Here is a 24,286-nt window from a genome sequence, read left to right on the forward strand (position 1 = left end):
TTTGATCCCTGGACCGTTGTTTGGCCAACAGTAAGTCCCTCTAAGTAGATGACCAGAGGTAGATTAGAGATTTTTTTTTTTTTTTGTTTTTATTTTTGTTTTGACACACTTTCGAGAAGTAAATTTGATAGAAAGTATTTAATGTAAAAGTACACTTATAGTTTTTAGAAATGTGATAACAGATACATGTTTTCAATATAGTGGCTGATGCTAGTATTTATACAAATTTTTGAATATTATATTATTACCGCTGTGATATTCTGATGTCTCGGAGATAATTATAGTTTCTGTTTTTAGAAATGAACAGAAATAGAATTCCAGCCGTTATCACACAGTGGCTCATGAGGGCCAGCACCCATATTTTTTACTAGGATTTGGGGGCATTGCATGTACTGCTCATTCTTTGTAGTTTCATTTGTTTCTCTGAGAAGAGGGTTGTTAATGTTACCCTGATTTTTTTCTTCTATTGTTTACTTTTTTAGGTCATACGAGGGTGCCCGACGTTGTGAAGTTTGGGCATTAAAAAAACAAGAAAGAAAAAAGAGAAGACATACATGCAAACCCATAGATGAATGTGAGAGAGAGAGAGAGAGAGAGAGAGAGAGGAGCGAATTACTTTTCCCATTTCAAACTCAGAATGAAGGAGATCTTCATTAATAAAGTACGTACAAATTCAACAACTTACATTCTGTTTCATTACAGTGACTGAAGGAGACCTTCTTTACCGACAGGACTAAAAAAAGAATGAAGGAGATCTTCATTCTATGAACCATTTCTATTTTCTAACTACATTGAAGTATATTTTCGTTGTACAAAATTATTCAGTAAAAAAAATTTATTACATCATCTTCAAGTTTGAAAATGGGAGAGAGAGCCAGACAAATTAAGGATAGATAACCTGTCCCCTCTTCAGAAAGTTCTTGCAAATCTTTAACCAAAACTTCCTATCTGGTTCGGCCAGCTCCAATCTCGATTTCACACGCTCAGCAAATTCTTTCTGTAAATTTATGAGCAAAATCAAATAACCAAGTAAGTTTCTTCTTCTAAAGGAAATGAATCGTTTTAATGAAGTAGCATATAATTAAACAGGTTAATATTTACCTTTATGGAGTTGCTGTTAGCAAGACGATCAATTATATTACATAAGATGTCTTTGGTATATTCAGGGTGGCCTTGAATGCCTAATATGTGGTGATCAAGAACAAACATCTCCACTCCTGTTTGGTCGGAGAAGGCAATCACTTTAGCACCCATAGGGACCTCCCTCACCTGTTCCATTGAGTTGAATCTTATTAGTGCCTATAAAACTTCAAGATTCATTTATCAGTCTCTCTATATGAGTTTTAAACTAGGGAAAAGGATAGGCATGCCGCGAATGTCGCCAGCATGTGACATCTCTTTCCTCCCCTTTTGGAGAAGACCCATTGCCCCTTCTGTGCCGAGCCCTGTGATTAATGTATACGACTAGCATACGGAAAGCGGGCAGTGTGCCCAACCCTCTCCATTTAAAGTATTATCACCTCATACAAATGTATGATATGTAGTATGACCCAATGGTTGCTGGGGGTTGACTTGACCCTTGACCATCGACCCAATCACTAGTCAGCGAGAGGAAGGTCAAGAATTAATGTGTACAGCAAAGTGTGAAGATCATCTTTAGAAATCTCCATACTGTTCACACACAAAAGAGGGAGAGAGAGAGAGAGAGATTATCAAGCTCTGTACCTCATCCTGATGACACTCAATAATGGTGAGAGTGGATGGGATCTCCTGTAAGCCATCAAAGATGCTACAAGGGGGTAAGTCCCCCACCATGTTGACTTTCCTCAACCCAAGGTCCCATCCACCACAAGCTCTCTCAACCTTACCACCCAATGCTCGGCACAAAACCTAAAAGCAATGAAAACAATCAGAACACACCAAAAAAATGATGAACAGGAAGCTCATTATTTAAAACCTATCTTAAAAGAATACCTGATGACCAAAGCATATTCCTAGCACTTTCTTCCCCATGGAGTCCAGTTTTCGAAGCAGAGAGGAAAGCTTCAATACCCATGGATCATTTCCATAAGCATCACAAGGACTGCAACTGATTATAAAACCATGGTACTTATGAAGGTCATCAAAGTCAGGGAACACTCCATCAACAACACTGAACATCTCCCATGTTTCCCCTTCATCTGCAAATGCATTAAGAAACACATTAAAGTACCCACCATACACTTTCTTCACATATTCAGAGTCCCTTGCAGCCATCAGTAGAGCATATCTCTTCCCCCCAATAGCTTCCATCTTCAAGAAATAGAAAGGAAAAAGAAACAGAGATAGACAGGAAAGGATTTCTTAAGTTGCAAACCCAGTTGCCTATGGTTCCAGCTATAGACTTCTGCAGAGGATTCAGTAATGTTTTTGCGGTTTAAGAAGAGGCTGAGGTGGTATTTATAGAGACGTATGGACGTGAATGGTATAAATTCCAATGAGAATACGTGGTTTACCCAACGCAAGCACTTCATTCGTTTCCGTTGCGGGCTGTAATTCGGTAGAAAAGGTCGCATTTCGCAACCCGTCATGTGTTCTTCTTTCATTATCGTTTTCTAATATAAATATGCGCCCCCTCATGTTGAGGTTAGTGTTTTCCCCCTTTTTTAATCCACTGATTTAACGAACATAATATTAAAAATGTCTTTGACATAAAACTTAGGAGGCAATTTCCTTTAACCTTTGACCAAAATATATATATATATATATATATCCTCTAACCCAATTATCAAAAAAAAAAATTCCTTTAACCCACGGACAGAGTTCTGCCAATAGAATCTTTGTTACTGCGGCTTCCCTTGATCAAGGGTTTTAAATGGCGTGTGGTGTACCAAGGAACAGTGGGGATATTATGAATTTCGTACTATAGAGAGGTAGAGCATTTGGAGTCATCCATCTTTTTTTTTTTTTTTTATGATTTTCTTTCGCTAGCCTTTTCTTTGACCCTAGAATGTTGTGAGTTCCCATTGCATGAAGATAGCGAGTGGTAGGTTGGCGACTGTGTTCCAGGCTGAGAAGGAATCTTTTGAGGATGTGGAAGAGGATGATGATCCCCCTCCACCTGTTGATGGAGGTGGGAATCTAGGGAAGGGGGCGGTTTCTGGTGTTGCCCCTGGAGGCCCTTCGTCCAAGGAGGGGGGGGGGGGGGAAGTCTTTTGCAGATGTGGTGGGGAAGAACTCCATTCCGGATGTGGCAACGCTCCCAAGTCCTATTCACGAAGGTGGTGCCACAGGGGTTAAGACCCCTCAAGGGACTCATGAAGCGCAGATTTAGAGGTTCTGGTTTGCTCTGATCTGTAGACTTAATCTGCAGCAAGTGACCTTTGCTCACTAAGAAGTGCCATCAAGGAATCGTGGAGACTAAAGGAATTAGTGGACATGATCCCGATTGGCAAAGGCTTCATTATCTTTAGCTTCTCTTCGGAGTCTGACATGAGTATGATTTGGCGGCGCAGTCCGGTTAGGATTGGAGCTCAATTTATCTGATTCCAGAGATGGCGTCTTGATTTCAATGTTAATGAGAATCACTAATCTTGAAAGCTTGTTTGGGTTCGTTTCCCAGACTTGCCCTACGAATATTGGCACCCTGACATTCTCCTGTCCCTCGCAAAAGTATTGGGCACTCCGGTGGCCTTGGATCGAAGAACTAGAGAAGGCTCTGCAGGCCACTTTGCAAGGGTCTTGGTGGACATGGAACTCTGTACGGATCATCTCAAAGAAATTATGGTGGAGCCTCAACACCTCGGCTCTTCGGAGCACTTTTGGTTCAATTAGGTTGTGATTTATGAAGACAACATGGATCACTGCTGTTTTTGTAGGAGAGTGGGTCAAGTTTTTCGCAACTGCAAGGAGAGATTAGAGGCGGAGAAGAATAAACCCAGGTTGCATTGGTTCAAGATGCTTCCAAGGAGGGGGGTGATGGTTCGGATTTTGGTGGTGAAGGGGGTTCATCCAGGCCTCACCCTGCCTTGTCGGCTGATGGAGGGAGTGGCAAAAAGTTGCCAGATTTTTTCTTTAAGGTTCCGGACTCTCAGTTTTCCGGTAATGGAGGTGGTGTGGAGGGAGGTGGTTCTGATTTGGAAGGTTCTATTCATGGAGGGGAGGATGCTAATCAATCCCAATTTGATTGTGCTCCTTTGGAAAGTAATATTGGGCAATCTTTGATTGGAAATCAGATTTTGAATTCTGATGAGGTGACAAAGCAATCTTTGATTGCTCAAGATCCTTCCCTTGTGCGTTTTCCATTTCAAATTTGGGCCAATGGTGTTGGGTCGACCCATGGCCCGGGGAATGGGTTGGGTCATGGAGGGCAGCGGAACTTGGCCAGGTTGTGGCTAATAGAGATGAGCAACTCGTGGGGCTTGGGCAGCCTCTCCTCATGGGGGAAGCCATGCTGGTCCCTCTTTCCTTATGGTAGTTTCTGGTGAGGCTGGTGTGTCGGCGAGAGAAAGCATAATTGAAGTAATGTTACCAGTGGGAGAGACTCATGTGGTTGAGGCTATTGCTCCCACGTCATTCCGTGATGGTATGATGGTAGTGCAAGCGGTAGAAATTGAGCATATTGTGTAGTGAGGAGGATGATCCTAGGGGCCGTACTAGATGTGGAAAATAAATATTATGGTTTACCTCCTCTTGGACCATAGTAACCTGCTCTGAGTGGATGTTGGGAATGCTCTAAGCCTCTTGGAGTCTCCCACTTCTTAAAGTCTCTCTTTCTTTATTTTTTTCTCAAGTCTTGTCTTCTCAATGGGACGAGACAAGTGGTTAAATAGAAAGAGGGACTTAAGTATTCACCTTATATGTAACACTTCCATTTCCTCCCATTAAGGAAGTGGAGGTAGTTACATGACTTCATTACTTATCTAATTAAAACAATAAATAAGTGGAAGTTTACATAACTTCATTGCTTGCTTAATGAAAACATTAAGAGAAGATTAATTATGCCAATGTGGCAATCATATGCCACATCAGCCAACATTCTCCCACTTGGCTTAGATTGCCACATACCAAATAGATGATTAAGTCCTAAACTTGATGTATGACCATACTGAACTTAATCTCAGTAAAGAATCCTACATTCAAGATGAAAATTCCAACTTAACGAATCATGGCGGTCCAAGTTCTTAATACTTAACTTTTCCCGTCCATGTATCACGATGAGCTATCCTTCTAAACTCGAACCGTTATGTAATGAAGTTTAAGCTTTATAGAATTAATCCCATGATTAATTCTGTGTTGACTCAATGGTCAATTTAAGTCCAAACTTTATTGCTTAACGATTTTATAGGCATTTGTTATTCTAAACAAATGTGCATAGTCATAATGAATAACAGGAAAATCAAATTGGTAGTAACTTTATCGATACTTTAATCGGAATCAAACTTTAGATTGTAATATCTGAAATTACATTTAAACACACAATGATTTGCATAAGCCCATGTTCTTTACATGATCTACCAAAATCTTAGGTGCAAGCCCTTTGGTAAATGGGTCAACAATCATATTATTGGTACCTATATGTTTGATTGAAACCTTGTGATCCCGAACATCTTCCTTTATAACAAAATACTTGATCTCGATGTGTCTACATCGACTAACTGAGCAAGTATTGTTAGAAAATCTAACCGCTGCCGTATTATCACAGTAGACACAAATTGGCTTCTCAATGGAGGGTACAACTTTAATGTTTGTGATAAATTGCTTCAACCATGATGCTTGAGAGATAGCCTCATAGCATGCCGCCACTTCAGCTTCCATAGTAGATGAAGCAGTCTTTGGTTGCTTTATGCTTCTCCAAGATACTGCCCCTCCAACCAGTAGAAAAATAAAGCCTGATATAAATCATCTTGTATCTTCACATCCAGCATAGTCTGAATCTGAGTAACCCTTCAGCTCCAATTCTTCAACACACCTGTAGGTAAGCATGTAGTGTCTGGTGCCTGTAAGGTATCTCAGTACTTTCTTTGTTGCTGTCCAATGTGACATTCTAGGATTCTTTTGAAACTACCTAAAACTCCCACTGCAAAAGCATTGTCAGGTTTTGTACACACCTGAGCATACATAAGACTGCCAACTGCAGATGCATAGGGGATGTTCTCCATTTCTTTTAGGTCTAAATTATTCATCGGGCACTGCTCCTAACTAAGTTTGTTACCTTTAAGAATTGGTGCAATGCTTGGTTTAGAATCCTTCATCTTGAACCGATCCAAAATTTTATCGATATAACCTCTTTGGGATAATCCTAGGGCCTTTTCTGACCTATCCCGGTGAATTTCTATGCCTAAGACATAGAAGGCTTCACCCATGTCCTTCATATCAAAATTTTGTGTTAAGAATTCCTTAGTTTCATGTAGCAATGCAAGATTGCTGCTTGCTAAGAGAATGTCATCTACATACAGAACTAAAATAAAGAAACCACTTCCTTAGTCTTGATATAGATATATTGATCTGCACGATTCTCTACAAAACCAAATGAAGTGATCGTATGATCAAACTTTAAGTACCATTGTTGGGAAGCCTGTTTCAATCCGTAATAGATCTCTTTAGCTTACAGACAAGATTTCCTTTATCCGATGAAAAATCTTCAGGTTGTTTCATGTACACTTCCTCATCAAGATCTCCATTTAGAAATGCAGTCTTGACATCCATCTGGTGTAATTCAAGATCATAATGAGCTACCAATGCCATTACAACATGCATTGAATCCTTTCTAGATACTGGCATAAATATTTCTTTATAGTCTATGTCTTCCTTTTGACTATAACCTTTTGCCACTAATTGGGCCTTGTATCGCTCTATGTTACCGTTAGAGTCTCTTTTGGTTTTGTAAACCCATTTACAACCTACAGTTGTAACTCCTTTTGGTAACTCAACAAGTTCCCATACATAATTCTTAGACATTGATTCCATTTCATCCTTCATAGCGTTAAGCCATAAGTTAGAATCATGACTGTCTATGGTTTGTTTAAATCACATTGGATCTTCATTTATTCCAATATCATTTTCACATTCATGGAGGTAAACATAATACTCTGAAGGTATAGCCGACCTTTTAACTCTTGAGGATCGCCTTAATTCTTGTTGTTCATGTTGAACAACTTGTTCATTAACAATCTGATCCTCCTGTGGTGACTGCTCATGAGTTGGTTCCTCATGAGTTAAATCCTGATGTACTACAGGAATTGGATCAAATGTCATAGGTAAAGGTATTATCCTTCATCCTTCACCTTATGATGTGGAAGCTTCTTGTGAAACTGTTAGTTCATGGAACTTTATATTTTGTTTTTTATACTCCCACTGTTGTTGTCATCCTTTAAGAATTTGTCTATTTTAGACTCGATAATAACAAGAGTGTGTGAAGGACAATAGAATCTGTGACCCTTAGATCTTTCTGGATAACCAATGAAATATCCACTAATGGTCCTGGAATCTAATTTGGTTTCATCTGGATTATATACCCTCACCTCAGTTGGACATCCCCAAACACGCAAGTGTTGTAAACTAGGTTTCCTTCCTGTCCAAAGCTCGTAAGGAGTCTTTAATACAACCTTTGAAGGAACTCTATTAAAAATATGTACAGCTGTTTTCAGGGCTTCACACGACAACGATATAGGGAGATTAGAGTTGCTAATCATACTTTGAACCATTTCCATTAGCGTTCGATTCCTTCTTTCAGAAACACCATTTTGATCTGGAGATCCAGGCATGGTATATTGAGCTACAATACCTTGCTCTTGAAGATAACGAGCAAATGGACTGGGTTTCTGTCCAGACTCTGTGTACCTACCATAGTATTCACCACCTCTATCTAACTTAACAATCTTAATTGTTTGACCAGTTTGTTTCTCTACTTTCGCTTGAAAGATCTTAAAGACATCTAAGGGTCTCATGTTTATGATCTAGAATATAAAGATATATGTACCTAGAATGGTCATCTATAAAAGATGTAAAATATCTTTGACCATTTAGGCACGATGTAGTGAGAGGTCCACAGATACCTGTATGTATGATTTCAAGTATCTGTGCTCCTTTTAGCACCTTTCTTGGACTTGTTAGTCTGTTTCCTTTAATACAATCCACACAAGTTTCAAAATTAGTAAAATCTAGAGTATTAAGTACTCCTTCTTTCACCAATCTTTTCAAGCTCTCAATAGAGATGTGACCTAATCTTTGGCGCCACAACATGGAGGATTTCTCATTAACAATAACTTTTTTTGTGCTTACATTATTGGATGTGGATAATAAACTACTTTCCTAAGCAGAATCCAAATGCAATAAATATAAACCATCGATTAAGCTACTAGAACCAATCATCACATTATTTTTCAAAATTTTTAAAGTTGTACCAAATTGAAAAATAAATCTTAATGGTGCCAAACGTGACACCGATATCAAGTTCTTTTTAAAAGATGGAATATAAAAAGTTCTATCCAAATCCATTACAAATCCTGAATACAAAACTAATCTGAAAATTCCTACAGCTACGATTTCAGATTGCATTCCATTGCCTGAATAGATGCATCTTTCATATTTCGTCGATAACCTTGTTTCTAGAAAGCCCTGCATTGTAGTGGCAATGTGAGTTGTACAACCCGAATCAACCCACCAATTATTGTTATGAGAATCAACCAGAAATGACTCATAGCATACAAAGGTTTCAAACATACCTTTCTTCTCTAACCAAATCATATATTTAGTGCAATCCTTCTTTTGATGTCTTGGCTTCTTGCAAAAGAAACATTTTGGAGAAACCTTCATGCCTTCAGTCTTTACAAGCATCTTCCCTTTATTTTTCTTCATTTTGGTCTTGCTGGACTATCCCTTATACTTAGTGGTTGTGAGATTTGCACTTTTCACCTTTGAATCTCTCTTCAATCTGTCTTCCTCCTCAACACAAATGTGAGATAAGGCATTAAGTGATCACTCACCTTTCTGTGTGTTATAGGAGGTCTTTATGCCAGTAAAATCCTTAGGAAGAGAATTCAAAATGTAGTATACCAAATAATTATCTGGCAAAACCACATTAAGTGCCTTTAATTGTGTTACTATGTCTCTCATTTCCCCAATATAAGCCCTCACTCCTTTAGTTTTATCATACCTTATGGAGTTAAATTTTCCAATGAGGGTCATAGTTATGGACTTATTTGACATGACAAATTCTTCATCCACAACCTTAAGATAATCAATTGCACTATCACTATCTGGAATTGATCCCTTGATGGTCTGGCTTATATTGCCTTTTATTATGTCAAGACAGACCTTGTTGGATCGCTCTCACTTTTTAAAGTGATCATTTTCATCTTGCGTACTTGATTCCGTGAGAGGAGAAGGTTTCCCTTCAGAAATCGCAAGATCATTGTCCATAACTATCAAGGTCGTTTCGAATTTCTCCCTCCAATCCTGATAATTGTCCCCAGTCAGCATGGGGATTCTCTAAACATTATCTAGGTTTGCTACAATTAATTTAAGAGAAGCAATTAATTAATTAAATAAATAAAGCATGCTAATATTATACTCAAAGTTAACTCATGTTAATTTTAGCCACCTTATGCTGACATCAGCCAATGCCAATTATCAACAACATACTAAAGCTCATTACAGCCTATCGTTGGACTACAGTTGTAACTTGCAATAGTCTGTCAAGTTTAAAACAACTTCAATGTCAAACCGGGTTTCATTACTACTCGCCGTTGGGTTGCAGTTGTAATAATAAAATTTGACTCTTATGTGGTAAAACTAGTGTGCATCACACCAACTCAAATCACATCGTTAGGTGCAGTATCTAGTGCTTATCACAACTATCTTACCCCAACTTACACATATGTAAAAAAAGTCCCCTCCCATTGGGGATGGAAAACTATCCACATACATCGATTGCAATATAATTGTCACACCCCAAACCATCCCCTAGGAGGATTAGGTAAGTGACCCTAATTGCACTACAGCAATCTGCCAAACCCCAAGGATCTAGAAGCTGTTAATCCATTCACAGACACACATCCACAATAATACATAATGTAAAACACATAGTGTTGTGGAAAGCTATATTTACATTAAACTTGAAAGAAAATAAAGAAGACAAATATATACAAAAGCATTGTTTTTGTTCACTCTCTCACTCTCAGAACATCTGCAGCCCCTAACTCTATCCGACACAGCTTTACACAAAAGAATATCAACAGTGCAAGGCAACCCGAGCCCTAAAAACAAAGCTGTAAAAAAGAGGGAAACTCCAACAAAAACAAAAAGGAGTCCCATAGTCAAAACAGAGTCAACTGCACCCCTCACTGGTCTTTATCAGCTACCATCGAAAATACTTGTACCAGTGGTATGACTTTGGCCAATATCATCATAACAACCATAGCCCGCCTCCGGGAGATAAGCCTCCCCGCCACAGTGACATCCACCTGCAGGATCATCTAACATAAACGTATATAACAGAGTGTGAGCTCCACCGAGCTCGTGAATGAAATATCACCATGCATGCACATGCAAGCACAACCGTATGAGTCCTACATGAGGTGCAATTCATTTTATTTATTAGGTACCTAACATCACAACTAAGGTGGGTAAGTGCTTCTACAATCCCCAATACATGTATCCCTGGTGCGGGCTTTTAACCCTTTCCCGCAATACACCCATTGAGTTGTCGGAGAAGACCAGTCGGCTCCAGCATCCCTTCCCAAGGTCAGCCCGACCGGCCCTCTGGGATTAACCTGTGAGGCATCCATCCTCTTTTCACATGTCATATTTCTTTTTCTGGCTTATAGCCCCATGACCACCTTTTCGGTGCACCACAATTCCGTTTCATTTTTTTTTCTTTTTCTTTTTCTCTTTTATATGGTCACTCACACAGGCATCCAACACTTTAACCCCTGTTGGCAAGGGTGCGTAGCACAGGTGATGATACTCTAACCTAATGCATCTATATGGTATAGTATGAGTCGGGTGATTTAACCGCATCCTATTCTACGGGCTACCACAGGCTTCATTTCCAAGCCGGCTACGACATCTAGCCTAGCAATTCACATACAACATTGATTGTCCATTCACAGTATTCACCAGTCAAGCATTCCTTTCTGAACAGAATTCGCAGTAATTGAAATAAGTAAACAGTTTAATAGTATTATTACAACTTGTTTTGACTTATTAGCCATGTTGCATTTACACACACGATGTAATTTCACTCACCTTGTTCTGGTCCTACTAGTTCAGCTGTCGGTTCGGTTCGATTCCGATTGGTGTTTGACTGTGCACCTCGAGCACGGGATCAAAACCTAATTTTTTGGATCATAAAAATATGTCAATTAATGTTTAAAGTTACATTAATGTCCTAGAGTTGGTCTAGGCTTACTGGACTGACTTTGTATTTACACTGATGTTACTTGGAATTTATCTGGGTCTTGCACTGGGCTTTTGGGTCTATCTCCTGGTGCATCATCCAGAGATGTGGGATTTACCTGACTTGGTACATGAACAACATAATCTGCCAATACATGGTCTAAAAAACCACTCAAACCAATACCAAGGTCAGCAGCCCAGCAGAAACCAATCATGGGCATGGTTACCTAGCCCTGTGGGGCCCACTTGAGCATCCATGATATGGATGACAGCGAGGACAAGTGGAGAGGGGTATTTTTGATCATTTACCACCCCATTACACTGCCCATAGGCCACTGGTGAGGGTCCAAAAAGGCAGAACACGTTTGAGCCCAAATGATATCTCTGGGCGTTTCACTGGGCGATTGGGCAATCGCCCAGTGCATCGCCCAGAGCCTGTTTAACAAGGGTTTGGGCTAATTTTCATGGATTTTACAGTAGGGGCTGCCATGATCTCGAGCTGGGATGCTAAGGGGATGATCATAGACCATATTTAGGGTAGAATCGATTGGTCTAATTGGTTTTGTTTGGTTTGCCCATTTGGAAGCTAGGAGGTACTCTGACAGCATAGAGAATAACTGTCCAGACTGAGCTCAGGCTCATGAATCCAGCTTGGGCTGCATGCAAGGCTTGTTTTACGTGTATTTACATGGTATGACATTGATCATATGCTAAGATATGCAAGGATCCATGCACAGACTGTCTGTTTAGGGTGCAACTATGCAGTGAAGTCAAGCACAGAGACTGACTTCAGTCTCAGCTGGAGAAATAGCAGCATAACTTGGTATTTTATGACCAGATCTTACATGCAATGGTCATGCATGTTAGATCTGATGCTTCCCTGGACATTCCCATGGTGTTCTGGGCATTACTGGTAAGAGATACTACCATCAGAGCAGAGATTAGAGATCAAATATAGGGAACAACAGCATACAGTGATTGTGCTTATTACCTAGAGGTTGTATGCAGCTGGATCAATGCTCAATATGCAGCATAGGTCCCCTCTTCCTTCTTCTCTCTTCCCTTTCCTTCTCCTTCTCTTTCTCTCTTTCTATTTCAGCTATAGCAGCAAGGACGAAAATGGAAGCTGCCCCCTCTATTTATAGTGTTAGGCTGACTAAGGCCTGTTTGGCCTCAGGTTCCATTTCTTAAGAATACATTTTTGAGTGCATTCTGGGCCATTCTGGCTACACTGGTGGGTTCCACATGGTTCCAGGGGTGGGTAATGGTTCCTAAAATTCCCATCTACCCCTAGAAGGTGTTCATGGTCTGTAAGGGTGGTCCCTAGGTGTCTGGAGTCCAAATGAACAATTTCAGCCACTCTGGGCGATTCTCTGGGTCTTTGGGTAATCGCCCAATGCATCGCCCAGAGAATACAGCATTGCTGTTTTGGCCTTGAGTTTGCTCTGGTGCTTGGCCTATGGCTTGGGCATTGCACCAACACCTCTTCCAAGGTCTGATACACATCTGAACAGGTGTGGGCCCCACATATTTGGGTAGGAGAGAGAGTACCTGGAGTTTAAGCTGTACATCAAGCTGTGAGTAGTGCAGTTACATGGGTCTGCAACCCATCTCCTAACAGGCATGTAGGATAACATCCTCGGGGGTTCTCCATTGAATTCAACCACTGGAGTGATGCTCCACAGTGTGTTTGGGTGACTGGTCACAGGTTCCTATCCTTCATCCAAAATCCCAGTCAGTCAAGGGCAGGTTTGACAATAATGATATAATTAATGTATTAAAGGAATGCATATCACTTTATGGGATGCAACATAAATAGCAATTCCTTAATAACATTTCTTACAATACTTACATCTAGACCCCTTATATGTTTTCATAAGCTTGATTTTACATTTCCACAAATAAAATCCCAATGAATTATTAAACTTATTATAATTCTAATTATATTCTCAAGTAAAATTCATCAAACACTAATTCAAATGCCACTAACTTTAATGTATTTGCAATATAATTAATACTAACACATAATCATCACGTGAAAAAGGTAACATATGAAAACATGCATAAACATTTACTAGAATATGAGGCTCAAAATCATATGGTTCACTGAATAACCAAGCCATAAAAGAAAATTCAAAATATGTTCAGAATATAAGTGGTCCTGACTAGTTCGATCTGATTCAATGTGATGATCTGAACCATACCAATCCGCCCAACCAAAACGGGTCGGGCCCGAGTCAATCCAATTTCCTAGGTTGGGATGGTTACTTGAGTGGGTTTGGATCTCAGATATGAGACAATTAATATTGATTCAGACTTTTACCTCTTTTAATAACAACATAACTAATATATGTTGTTTTGATCCACTGATGACTCTCATAATTAAACATGGTTTAAATGAGAACAAGTAATTAAAACAACTTAAAAATTAATTGCATGTTTCCTTAAGAGTTCCATTATAATCATGTTCCTTTAAGAGTCTCAATTATAACTGTGTACTTTTAAGAGTCTCATTTAACCATGTTCCTTTAAAATCATTATAACCATACAAAATATGAGTAACACGGTTATATAAGTAATTATTGCCTCTTATCACCCCATTTTTTTTTAAATATAATTTATGAAGGTTATGCTTTATGAAGAGAATTAAAGGGAAAGACTCCTCTTTCTTCTTCCTCCCATGATCAACCCAACAAAGACCCAATGCCACTATTGGTCGTAGGATCGATGCCGATTCCGGCCAAACCCAAAAATTATCAAGAAAAAGGAAGAAAAAAATTTTTAAATGAATTAAACCTTCAATGGACCTTGAAATTAGCAAATTCCATCAATTATCTATTCCAACCAAAACCTAAATCCAGAGGCAGGAAAACCTACTCTGATGCCAAATGTAGCGAGGAGGATAATCCTAGGGACCGTACTAGATGCGGAAAATAAATATTATGGTCTACCTCCTCTTGGACCGTAGTAACCTGTCATCACTGGATGTTGGGAATGCTCTAAGCCTCTTGGAGTCTCCCATTTCTTAAAGTCTATCTCTTTCTTTATTTTTCTCTCAAGTCTTGTCTTCTCAATGGGACGAGACAAGTGGTTAAATAGAAAGAGGGACTTAAGTATTCACTTCGTATGTAACTCTTCTATTTCCTCCCATTAAGGAAGTGGAGGTAGTTACATGACTTCATTACTTATCTAATTAACACAATAAGTATGTGGAACTTTACATAACTTCATTGCTTGCTTAATGAAAACATTAAGTGAAGATTAATTATGCCAATGTGACAATCATATGCCACATCAGCCAACATATTGATCCGGCTTTGGTAACGACTGAGAAAGAGGTTGTTCAGGTTCAGTCCAAGCAATGGAAGCGGTCTAACTGTTTGGCCTCGAAATTATTGGGTGTCCAATAAAGGTCCTATTTTGGAATATTAGAGGCATTAAGAAGAGTGCTGCTTGTGTGGCGTTGTTGTCCATTATGGCAGATTTCTGTCCTGATTTAATTTGTATTGTTGAACCGAAGTTGGAGGTGAGTCGTTTTCCTGCTCTCTTTTTATTTTTAATAAACAAGGTTATATACATAATGAGTGGACTGGCTCGATTTCGAACATCTGGGTGATTTGGAGGTTGGGTTTAGGTAAACCCTCTATGGTTTCTTCCTCGGACCAGCATCTTTTCCTTTCAGTCCCTTGGAATGGTGTTTTGTCTGTTATTTCTATTATTCGTGTTAGCTGCTTTAGAGCTAAGCGTAGAGACTTATGGTTGGATTTGGGTGGATTGAATATTGTTTCAGCTCCTTAGATAGTTGTTGGGGATTTCAATGTCACTCTTCTGTCTAATGAGAAGAGAGGTCCTGGTGCTTTTTCTTTGGGTTTGGCCCTAGAGTTTGACACTATGATTGACTCTTGTGGCCTGCTGACTGTCTCCTCTCAAGGTAGAAAATTCACCTAGTGGAATAATAGGATGTGTGGTAATGTGGATGCTGTGTTAGACAGGGGTTTTTGTAACTCTAAAAGGTTGAAGATTTTTCATTCTTGTAGTCAGAGAGTGCTTCCTAGGGTGGCTTCTGACCATTCCCCGCTGTTTTTGGCCTCTGAATGTCTTGGGAAGCCTAAAAATGCCCCTTTCCGCTTTCATAAATTCTCAATGGAGAACCCGAGATTTTTTGATATGGTGAAGAAATCTTGGACTCATCATGTTGCGAGGTCGCCCCTTTTTATTTTGAGTCAAAAGCTCAAGCGCCTTAAGCGGGTGTTGAGGGCCTGGGCCCGGGAGGTGTTCCCAAATTTTGAATTAGCTCTAAGGGATGTGAAAGTGGTATTAGACGATGTGCAAGAAGCAATGGAGAATATTGGAGTTAATGACTCCTTTTTTTGCATGGAAGCAGACGCTAAAACAAATTATCTAATTGCTTTGAAGAACAGTGAAAAGCTTTGGTATGAGAAGTCAAATATCAAGTGGCTAAAAGAGGGTGACCGTAATTCAAAAATTTTCCAGCTTTCTTCAATGTTAAGGAGGGCTTAAAGTCAGATTATGTGCCTCAAAAATCCAGCAGTGAGATGGTGTCTGGCCCTGTGTGTTTGGCTGATTATGTTTGTGACTTTGCGGAGCATCTGGATCTTTTGGAGGCAATTCCTACTATGCTTGGTGATGTCGATTTGGCAAAGTTGGACTCTCCTGGGCCAGATGGTCTTCACGGGGTTTTTCTCCGTTGGTGTTGGGATATTATTGATATTGATGTATGTAGGGCGGTGTCTAATTTCTTTAGGGAGGGCATCATTCCAAAAGGGGTTAATAATTGCTTCATCACTCTGATTCCAAAGATTGAAGAGGCTGTTGCTTTGGATAAATTTTGGCCTACTTGTATGGGGAATTTTGTTTGTAAAATCATCTCCAAAATTTTGGCTAATAGGCTGGGAGAGTTTTTTCCTAAGCTTATTTCAGAGAAGCAGGGAACATTCCAAAAAGGGAAGGTAATTTTCTCCAATATTAGCCTTGCTTCGGAGTAGGGTAATTTGATGCACAAGTCAATGAGGGGTGGTGGCATCGGTCTAAAGCTTGATGTTCAGAAAGCCTATGATTCCCTTTCTTGGGATTTTCTTTATAAAGTTTTGAGGAAGTTTGGTTTTAGTGACTGTTGGGTTGTGTGACAGCACTAGTACTTGCTCTCTTCTACGAGGATTTATGTTCTTTTGAATGGAGGTCCAGTTGGTTTTTTTGGAGTTGAAAGAGGTCTGCGCCATGGTGATCCTTTGTCTCCATTGTTGTTTATCAGTGCGGAGGACGTTTTATGTAGAGGGCTTAAAAGATTGATATAAGAGCAGAAAATCCTTCCCTTGAGAGGTCCTAGGGGTGTTCCCACACCTGGGCACCTTCTTTTGCTGACGATGTTTTCATATTTATTAATGGCTCTTTCAGGTATGTTCAGGCACTGCAAGAGTTTCTTGAGAAATATCAAAATTTATCAGGTCAAAAAATTAATTTAGAGAAGAGCAAACTATTTTGTGGTGCCATCGTTCCCTCTAGAAGGCGGCAGATTTCATATTTATTGAATGTTCCCGGGTGTGGAAATCTTTAAAGGAAGGGTTCCTAAGGAGAGAGTGATGCCTCTGGTGGACAAGTTCAAAATGCGTCTTTCAGGATGAAAGGGCAACCTTCTCTCGATGGTTGGTAGGGTGGAGCTGGTGTGTTCGGTCATGTTAAGTATCCCTGTGCATAATTTTTCCATTTATTGATGGCCTTCTTCTTTGGTCTCTCTGATGGAGAAATGGATCAAAAATTTTATTTGGTCCGGTGACATTGAATTCAGGAAGGCTATTTCTATGAAGTGGGATTTGGTGTGCAAGTCAAGGTCGGAAGGGGGTTTGGGCATTATAAGACTTCGAGATATGGACATGGCTTTGCTCTGTAAATTAGCTTGGACTAACAAGCATGAGGACTCGATGGTGAGCAATTTTTTAAGATCCAAATTTGCTAGTAGTGATGGGTCTCTAAGGCATCAGCAACTTTCCTCTTCGATTCAGCCGAGTATTAAAAACGTCTGGAGTTTGGTGAAGCATTAGGAAAATGGGTCGTTGGGAATGGTTCTTCGGTGAACTTCTAGAGTGATTGTTGGCTGGGTAGCGAATCGATTGCCTTAGTGTCAAGTTTGGGCTTTGATTTTTTCAATGACAAATCTGCGAAGGTTGCTAATTTCATTTCTACTTCGTGTTAGTCGCTTCCTCAGGTACACTCTAAGTTCCTTGGGGATATTTTTTCGTTGATCAGGAAAATTCCTTTGCCTTCTACGCCCTGTGAAGATCATTATTGTTGGGGTTTGACCTCTTCTGGAATCTTTTCTGTTCGTTCGGTTTGGGGAATTATTAGGAGAAAAATTCTAAGGTTCCTTGGTATGGTGTGATTTGGAACAAGGATTTGCTTCCTCGTCACTCTCTCTTTGATTAGGGATTATTGCTGGGTAAAATTCCTACGGAGGAAGCATTGAGATTGAAGGAGATCCCTTTAGTGTTCCGCTTTGAGTTGTGCGGTCCTGCATCAAAGTCTGTTCGTTGCCTATTTTTTGAGTGTGTTTTCTCTCTCCATGTGTGGAATCTTTTTCTGGATTTCTTTGGTGAGTAGTGGCCTGACCCAGTTTCCTTCGAAGCTTTGGTGTTATGGTAGAAGAGGAAGGGTAATGTAATGCCAATGCAAGCAACGCGGAAGGTAGGGGTGATCCTGGTCCCTTTTGTTTTGTGGGTTGAACGGGACTGCAGAAAATTTGAGAATAAATCAAAGTCGGTGCAAGCTTGCCTTGGTGTGGTGATAGGCTCCCTCAAGGAGATCTTGGCTTCCTTCAAGTACCCGATTTCTTCTACTTCAGATCTGATGTGTGCTACACGGCTGAGCCTCCCCGTACTTTCTAAGCCTCCTCAGGTGATTAGAGAGGTTTTGTGGTGTTGCCCTCCTAAGGGATGCCACGTTAAATACATTTAGTGACTGTAAATTACTAAAATTTTATTTTTATAGGAAATAAAAGGTACATTATACAGATTATACCAATAAATCATACACGGCAATAACTGTGTCATATTTAGCTGTGGAATTCTGACGGTGAAAACACATCCGAAAAAAGACAATAACAGTGGGTTTTTTATATTTTAACAACGAAAAATACTGCCGGAAATCCCTTATTTCTTGTGGTGCATTTCTCCTTCTCCCTATTTTCCGTTGTGAAGTCGTGGGATTCTGTTTCTTCTTGAGTTTTGTAGAATTAAGAAAGGAATTGAAAAAATGATGGTCAATCCAATGTAGTCAGACTGAGTCCGAGTCTTGGATGGTCCAATACTCTAATGTTCCCAAAATTTAATAGAAGAACAGGAATTTAGAATTTCTAGTGTTACATTATGGAATCGAGTCTGATGCGGGTGCTATGACCTTGTTTGGCTTTAATTTCAGTCGTCAAAAACTTTTGAGTAAAATAGGAATGGAATTGTAAAGCCCAGGCAATCTGATTGGACCGAGTCCGCGGTTGATGCGTTACGTTTTCCAAAACCACTATTAAAAGTACATTAACACGACCCAATTCCCATTAGACCAGAATTGATCTCTAGATACAGATCAGAAACGGCTTGGATCGGTCGATTCTAGCTCAATCAATCCATTTTATTGGGACGGATTTAGGAATTTCTAATTAAATAACAAAAAAGAAATACATAAAATTAGGGAAATTTATGTCTATCACCCTTGAAATTTCAAAAATTATTTCCGTAACCTTGAGTACTAACTCTGTTAATTTTGATTAAAATGACAATTTTACCCTTTCTTATTTCTTAAAGAAATAAACCCACTCTACCCCACCTCTGTTACTCTGTTACTGTTCATCTTCAAGATCTTGAAGCAGCCAACACCACCACCCCCATACCAGCGACCTCTGATCTTCTAGGTTATCCAGTGCTTACTTAGCTGTTAATCTTTCATACCAGCGACCTCTGTTCTTCTAGGTTATCCAGTGCTTATCCAGTTCCATTTTCTAACTACATTGAAGTATTTTTTTCGTTGTACAAATATTCAGTAAAAAAATTTATTACATCAGCTTCTTGTCTGAAAATAGGGGAAAGAGCCAGTCAAATTAAGGATAGATAACCTGTCCCCCCTTCAAAAAGTTCTTGCAAATCTTTAGCGAAAATTTCCTATATGGTTCGGGCATTTCCAATATGGATTTAACATGCTCAGTAAATTCTTTCTGTAAATTTATGAATAAAATCATATAACCAAGTAAGTTTCTTCTTCGAAAGGGAATGAATCATTTTAATGAAGTAGCATATAATTATACAAGTGATTATTATCAAAGGATACGATTCTCGGATTGAAGGAGATAGAAGAAAACAGAGGTTTAAGGCTATGATCAAAGGATACGATTCTCGGATTGAAGAGGATCAAAAGGAAAACCCACAAAAAGGGGGTTTTGCATCCAAAAGGTAAGTTTTAGTTTCCCCAAATTTATTTGAACCAATCTTTATGGTTTTGATGTATTAATAATGCCCAATGAGTGTAGGGTGATGTATTAGTATGAATATGAGTGGGAGGGGAGGAAATCCCATGGAGTTTTAGAGAGAAAAATGGCAAAATATCATTCCCGAACTGAGGTTTTCGTTGAAGCTAGCCGTTGATCGGTTTGACCTAGTGGTTGACCAATAGACCAAAAAAAGGTTTTTTGAGGTGTTTCAAGGGGGATTGTGAGACTATGCATGTTAGGCTAGGCTTACTTAAGAAAGTCCTTAACTAATTGATTTATTATATAGAAATCTAATTGATTCAAGTGACTTGGAGATTCAAAGATTGTATTTGAGTTGGATGGTAATAGCCAGAAGACACGTACAAGATGAGGAGATTCTTGTCATGTCACTATCATTTTCCTATTACTTCATATTGGAAATGTTTTATGTATGTACGTTGATAAACCCAAAATCACCCTGATCAATCAGGGACTGCCACGTGTCCTAACCCAAGAAAGAGGGCCACCTCAGGACCAGAACCAAACAAGCCAACCTAGGAGAGGGGCACGGATTGAACCCCGGGCACAAACTGCCCTGGGCGCGGACTGCCCTTGGGCGCGGACCGAACCCCGAGCGCGGACTGAAGACCCCGGGCGCCAACTGCCCCGGGTGCAAACTAAAGACCCCGGGCGTGGATCACAGTCATCCCTGGACGCAGTCTCCCTCGAGCACACGGCGACGGCCACCGCCATCAACAAGATAGATCACGAGGACTCTAGGCCACTGCCTATCAGTCACGTCGTTTGAAAGGACTCATACACCGGCAACCTCATCTACCACGTGGAAAGGTCTATCCACCAAGGAAACCAAGTCTATCATGACACTACGTCTCCCGGGAAGACAACTAATCAAGGATGAACCCTGCTACTCAAGGACTCTATCAACTATGAAGACTATTCTACATCAACTGGGACTCTCCACACCGCCATGCTCTACTATAAAAGGGAAGGTACTCTACCCATCTAAACCCATCTTGAATACTATTATTCATCTGTTTGCTCAGGAGATCTGACTTTGGCATCGGAGAGTCCTAGGCCGAAACCACACCGGTTCTCCTTTGTCATCCCCTAGTTCTTTTGCAGGTTACGGCACTCGAAAGGACCCTTGAACGATTTTCTGACACAACATACGTATTGAGATTATGATATCGCATCGTCTTATATGTTTTATAAGAAATGAGGTATATGATATGTTTAGCACAACATGATTTATTGTTAGGTAAGAGATCCTAGTATGTCATGATTCTAATGCTAAGATAAGAAAGAAAAGATAACAGAGACTGAAAGCTCATCCATACGACCTAGAACCTTTGAGCTCCATAGTTGGGGGCAAGAAAAGGGAGAGACGTTGATGGAGGAGCATGTGGGAGTCACTCTAAAAACAGAATAAGAGTGTAAAGAAAGGAAAAATAAAAAAAAGTTAAAGAATAGTAAAGATTTTCAGTAAGCATGGTTTTCCAGTTAGTTTTAAATGTCATGCATGTTAGTACATGTATGCATGTCAGATATGTTATATGTCATGCCTGCATGTTAGTATATGTATGCAGCATCATCTTAGACAAATAATTTTTGGGATGAACATCCCCATATTTTTAGACATCAATTCAAATGGGATGCACAAGGAAGATCTAAACTTAGATTTATTCGTTGATGGCTACTTTCTCTTTTGCTGATGGCAATGCCGAAGGTAAAAAGGAGGGAGTCTTGTGAGGGTTTGTTTTCTGCTAATGGCTATGCCTAAGGTGGATCCACTCTCAACATTTTTGTCTATTTTTGCTTTGACTAGTTATCTAGTCTTCCTTGTACTTATTTTATACTTCTTTTTAATATAAATACCTTGGTGACCTTTAGCACACAAAAAAAAAAAAAAAAATAAAATAAAAAAGAAGAAAGAAGAAAAAGGATTGATGCATTCATGAAAAGCAGCATGTGATAGAAGAGCCAGGGGGAAGGTTGTAAGTCCCTCTAAGTAGATGACTAGAGACAGATTACTGATTTTTTTGTGTGTTTGACACACTTTTGAGATGTAAATTTTATAGATAGTATTTTGATGTAAAAGTACAGTCATGGGTTTCAGAAATGTAATAACAGATAGATGTTTTTAGTATGGTGGCTGATGGTAGTGTTTATACAAATGTTTTTAATATTAAATTATTATTGCTGTGATATTTTGATGTCTCTAATTATAGGTTTTGTTTTTAGAAAGTAACAAAATTAGAACATTAGCCATTATCACACAATAGCTCGTGAGGACCAACACTCATATCTTTTACTCGGATTTGGGGGCGCTACGTGTACTGCTTGTTCTCTGTAATTTCTATTGTTTCTCTGAGAAGAGGGTTGTTAATGTCACCCGGATTTTTTTTCTTTTTGGGGTCAGAGGAGGGTGCCCGAGTTTGTGAAGTTTCTGCACTAAAAGTAAAGAAAGAAAAACAGGAGAGGACATACAAGCACACCCATACATAGATGAGAGAGAGGAGCGAATTACTTTTTCGATTTCAAACTCAGAATGAAGGAGATCTTCATTCAATAAAGTACGTACAAATTCAACAATTAACTTTCTTTCAGTACAGTGAATGAAGGAGATCTTCATTCTATGAACCAGTTTATTTTTGTTCTACAAAATTATTCAGTAAAAACATTTATTACATCATCTTTTGGTTTCAAAATGGTGGAGAGAGCCAGTCAAATTAAGGATAGATAACCTGTCCCCCCTTCAAAAAGTTCTTGCAAATCTTTAACCAAAACTTCCTATCTGGTTCGGCCATCTCCAATCTCGATTTCACACGCTTAGCAAATTCTTTCTGTAAATTTATGAGCAAAATCAAATAACCAAGTAAGTTTCTTCTTCGAAAGGGAATGAATCATTTTAATGAAGTAGCATATAATTAAACAGGTTAATATTTACCTTTATGGAGTTGCTGTTGGCAAGACGATCAATTATATTACATAAGATGTCTTTGGTGTATTCAGGGTGGCCTTGAATGCCTAATATGTGGTGATCAAGAACAAACATCTCCACTCCTGTTTGGTCGGAGAAGGCAATCACTTTAGCACCCATAGGGACCTCCCTCACCTGTTCCATTGAGTTGAATCTTATTAGTGCCTATAAAACTTCAAGATTCATTTATCAGTCTCTCTATATGAGTTTTAAACTAGGGAAAAAGATGGGCATGCCGTGAATGTCGTCAGCATGTGACATCTCTTTCCTCCCCTTTTGGAGAAGACCCATTGCCCCTTCTGTGCCGAGCCCTGTAATTAATGTATACGACTAGCATACGGAAAGCGGGCAGTGTGCCCAACCCTCTCTGTTTAAAATATTATCACCTTATACAAATGTATGATATGTAGTATGACCCAATGGTTGCTGGGGGTTGACTTGACCCTTGACCATCGACCCAATCACTAGTCAGCGAGAGGAAGGTCAAGAATTAATGTGTACAGCAAAGTGTGAAGATCATCTTTAGAAATCTCCATACTGTTCACACACAAAAGAGGGAGAGAGAGAGAGAGAGATTATCAAGCTCTGTACCTCATCCTGATGACACTCAATAATGGTGAGAGTGGATGGGATCTCCTGTAAGCCATCAAAGATGCTACAAGGGGGTAAGTCCCCCACCATGTTGACTTTCCTCAACCCAAGGTCCCATCCACCACAAGCTCTCTCAACCTTACCACCCAATGCTCGGCACAAAACCTAAAAGCAATGAAAACAATCAGAACACACCAAAAAAATGATGAAGACGAAGCTCATTATTTAAAACCTATCTTAAAAGAATACCTGATGACCAAAGCATATTCCTAGCACTTTCTTCCCCATGGAGTCCAGTTTTCGAAGCAGAGAGGAAAGCTTCAATACCCATGGATCATTTCCATAAGCATCACAAGGACTGCAACTGATTATAAAACCATGGTACTTATGAAGGTCATCAAAGTCAGGGAACACTCCATCAACAACACTGAACATCTCCCATGTTTCCCCTTCATCTGCAAATGCATTAAGAAACACATTAAAGTACCCACCATACACTTTCTTCACATATTCAGAGTCCCTTGCAGCCATCAGTAGAGCATATCTCTTCTCCCCAATAGCTTCCATCTTCAAGAAATAGAAAGGAAAAAGAAACAGAGATAGACAGGAAAGGATTTCTTAAGTTGCAAACCCAGTTGCCTATGGTCCCAGCTATGGACTTCTGTAGAGGATTCAGAAATGCTTTTTAGGTTTAAGAAGCGGTCGAGGTGGTATTTATAGAGAGGTATGCACGTGAATGGTATAAATTCCAATGAGAATACACGGTTTAGCCTACGCAAGCACTCTTTTGAATTCGGTAGAAAAAGTCGCATGTCGCAACCCGTCGTCTATTCTTCTTTCATTCT

The 24,286-nt window shown here is 39.6% G+C and overlaps 2 protein-coding genes across 2 annotated transcripts; both read right to left on the reverse strand.

Annotated features, from left to right (window-relative positions):
• Positions 1-845: 845 nt before the first annotated feature.
• LOC122662310 (gamma-glutamyl peptidase 5-like) lies at positions 846-2,350 on the reverse strand. The gene is made up of 4 exons (XM_043857904.1): positions 1,975-2,350; positions 1,726-1,890; positions 1,102-1,269; positions 846-997 (listed from the first exon to the last, which is right to left on the reverse strand). The coding sequence occupies exons 1-4, from the start codon at positions 2,290-2,292 to the stop codon at positions 884-886; spliced, it is 765 nt and encodes a 254-aa protein (XP_043713839.1). The 5' UTR covers positions 2,293-2,350; the 3' UTR covers positions 846-883.
• A 20,233-nt stretch (positions 2,351-22,583) lies between these two features.
• Positions 22,584-24,070, reverse strand: LOC122662381 (gamma-glutamyl peptidase 5-like). The gene is made up of 4 exons (XM_043858000.1): positions 23,691-24,070; positions 23,442-23,606; positions 22,818-22,985; positions 22,584-22,713 (listed from the first exon to the last, which is right to left on the reverse strand). Exons 1-4 carry the CDS (start codon positions 24,006-24,008, stop codon positions 22,600-22,602), a joined length of 765 nt encoding a protein of 254 aa, XP_043713935.1. The 5' UTR covers positions 24,009-24,070; the 3' UTR covers positions 22,584-22,599.
• Between the last annotated feature and the right edge of the window lie 216 nt (positions 24,071-24,286).

This window comes from Telopea speciosissima, chromosome 5 (genome assembly GCF_018873765.1).
Source record: "Telopea speciosissima isolate NSW1024214 ecotype Mountain lineage chromosome 5, Tspe_v1, whole genome shotgun sequence".
NCBI lineage: Eukaryota > Viridiplantae > Streptophyta > Magnoliopsida > Proteales > Proteaceae > Telopea > Telopea speciosissima.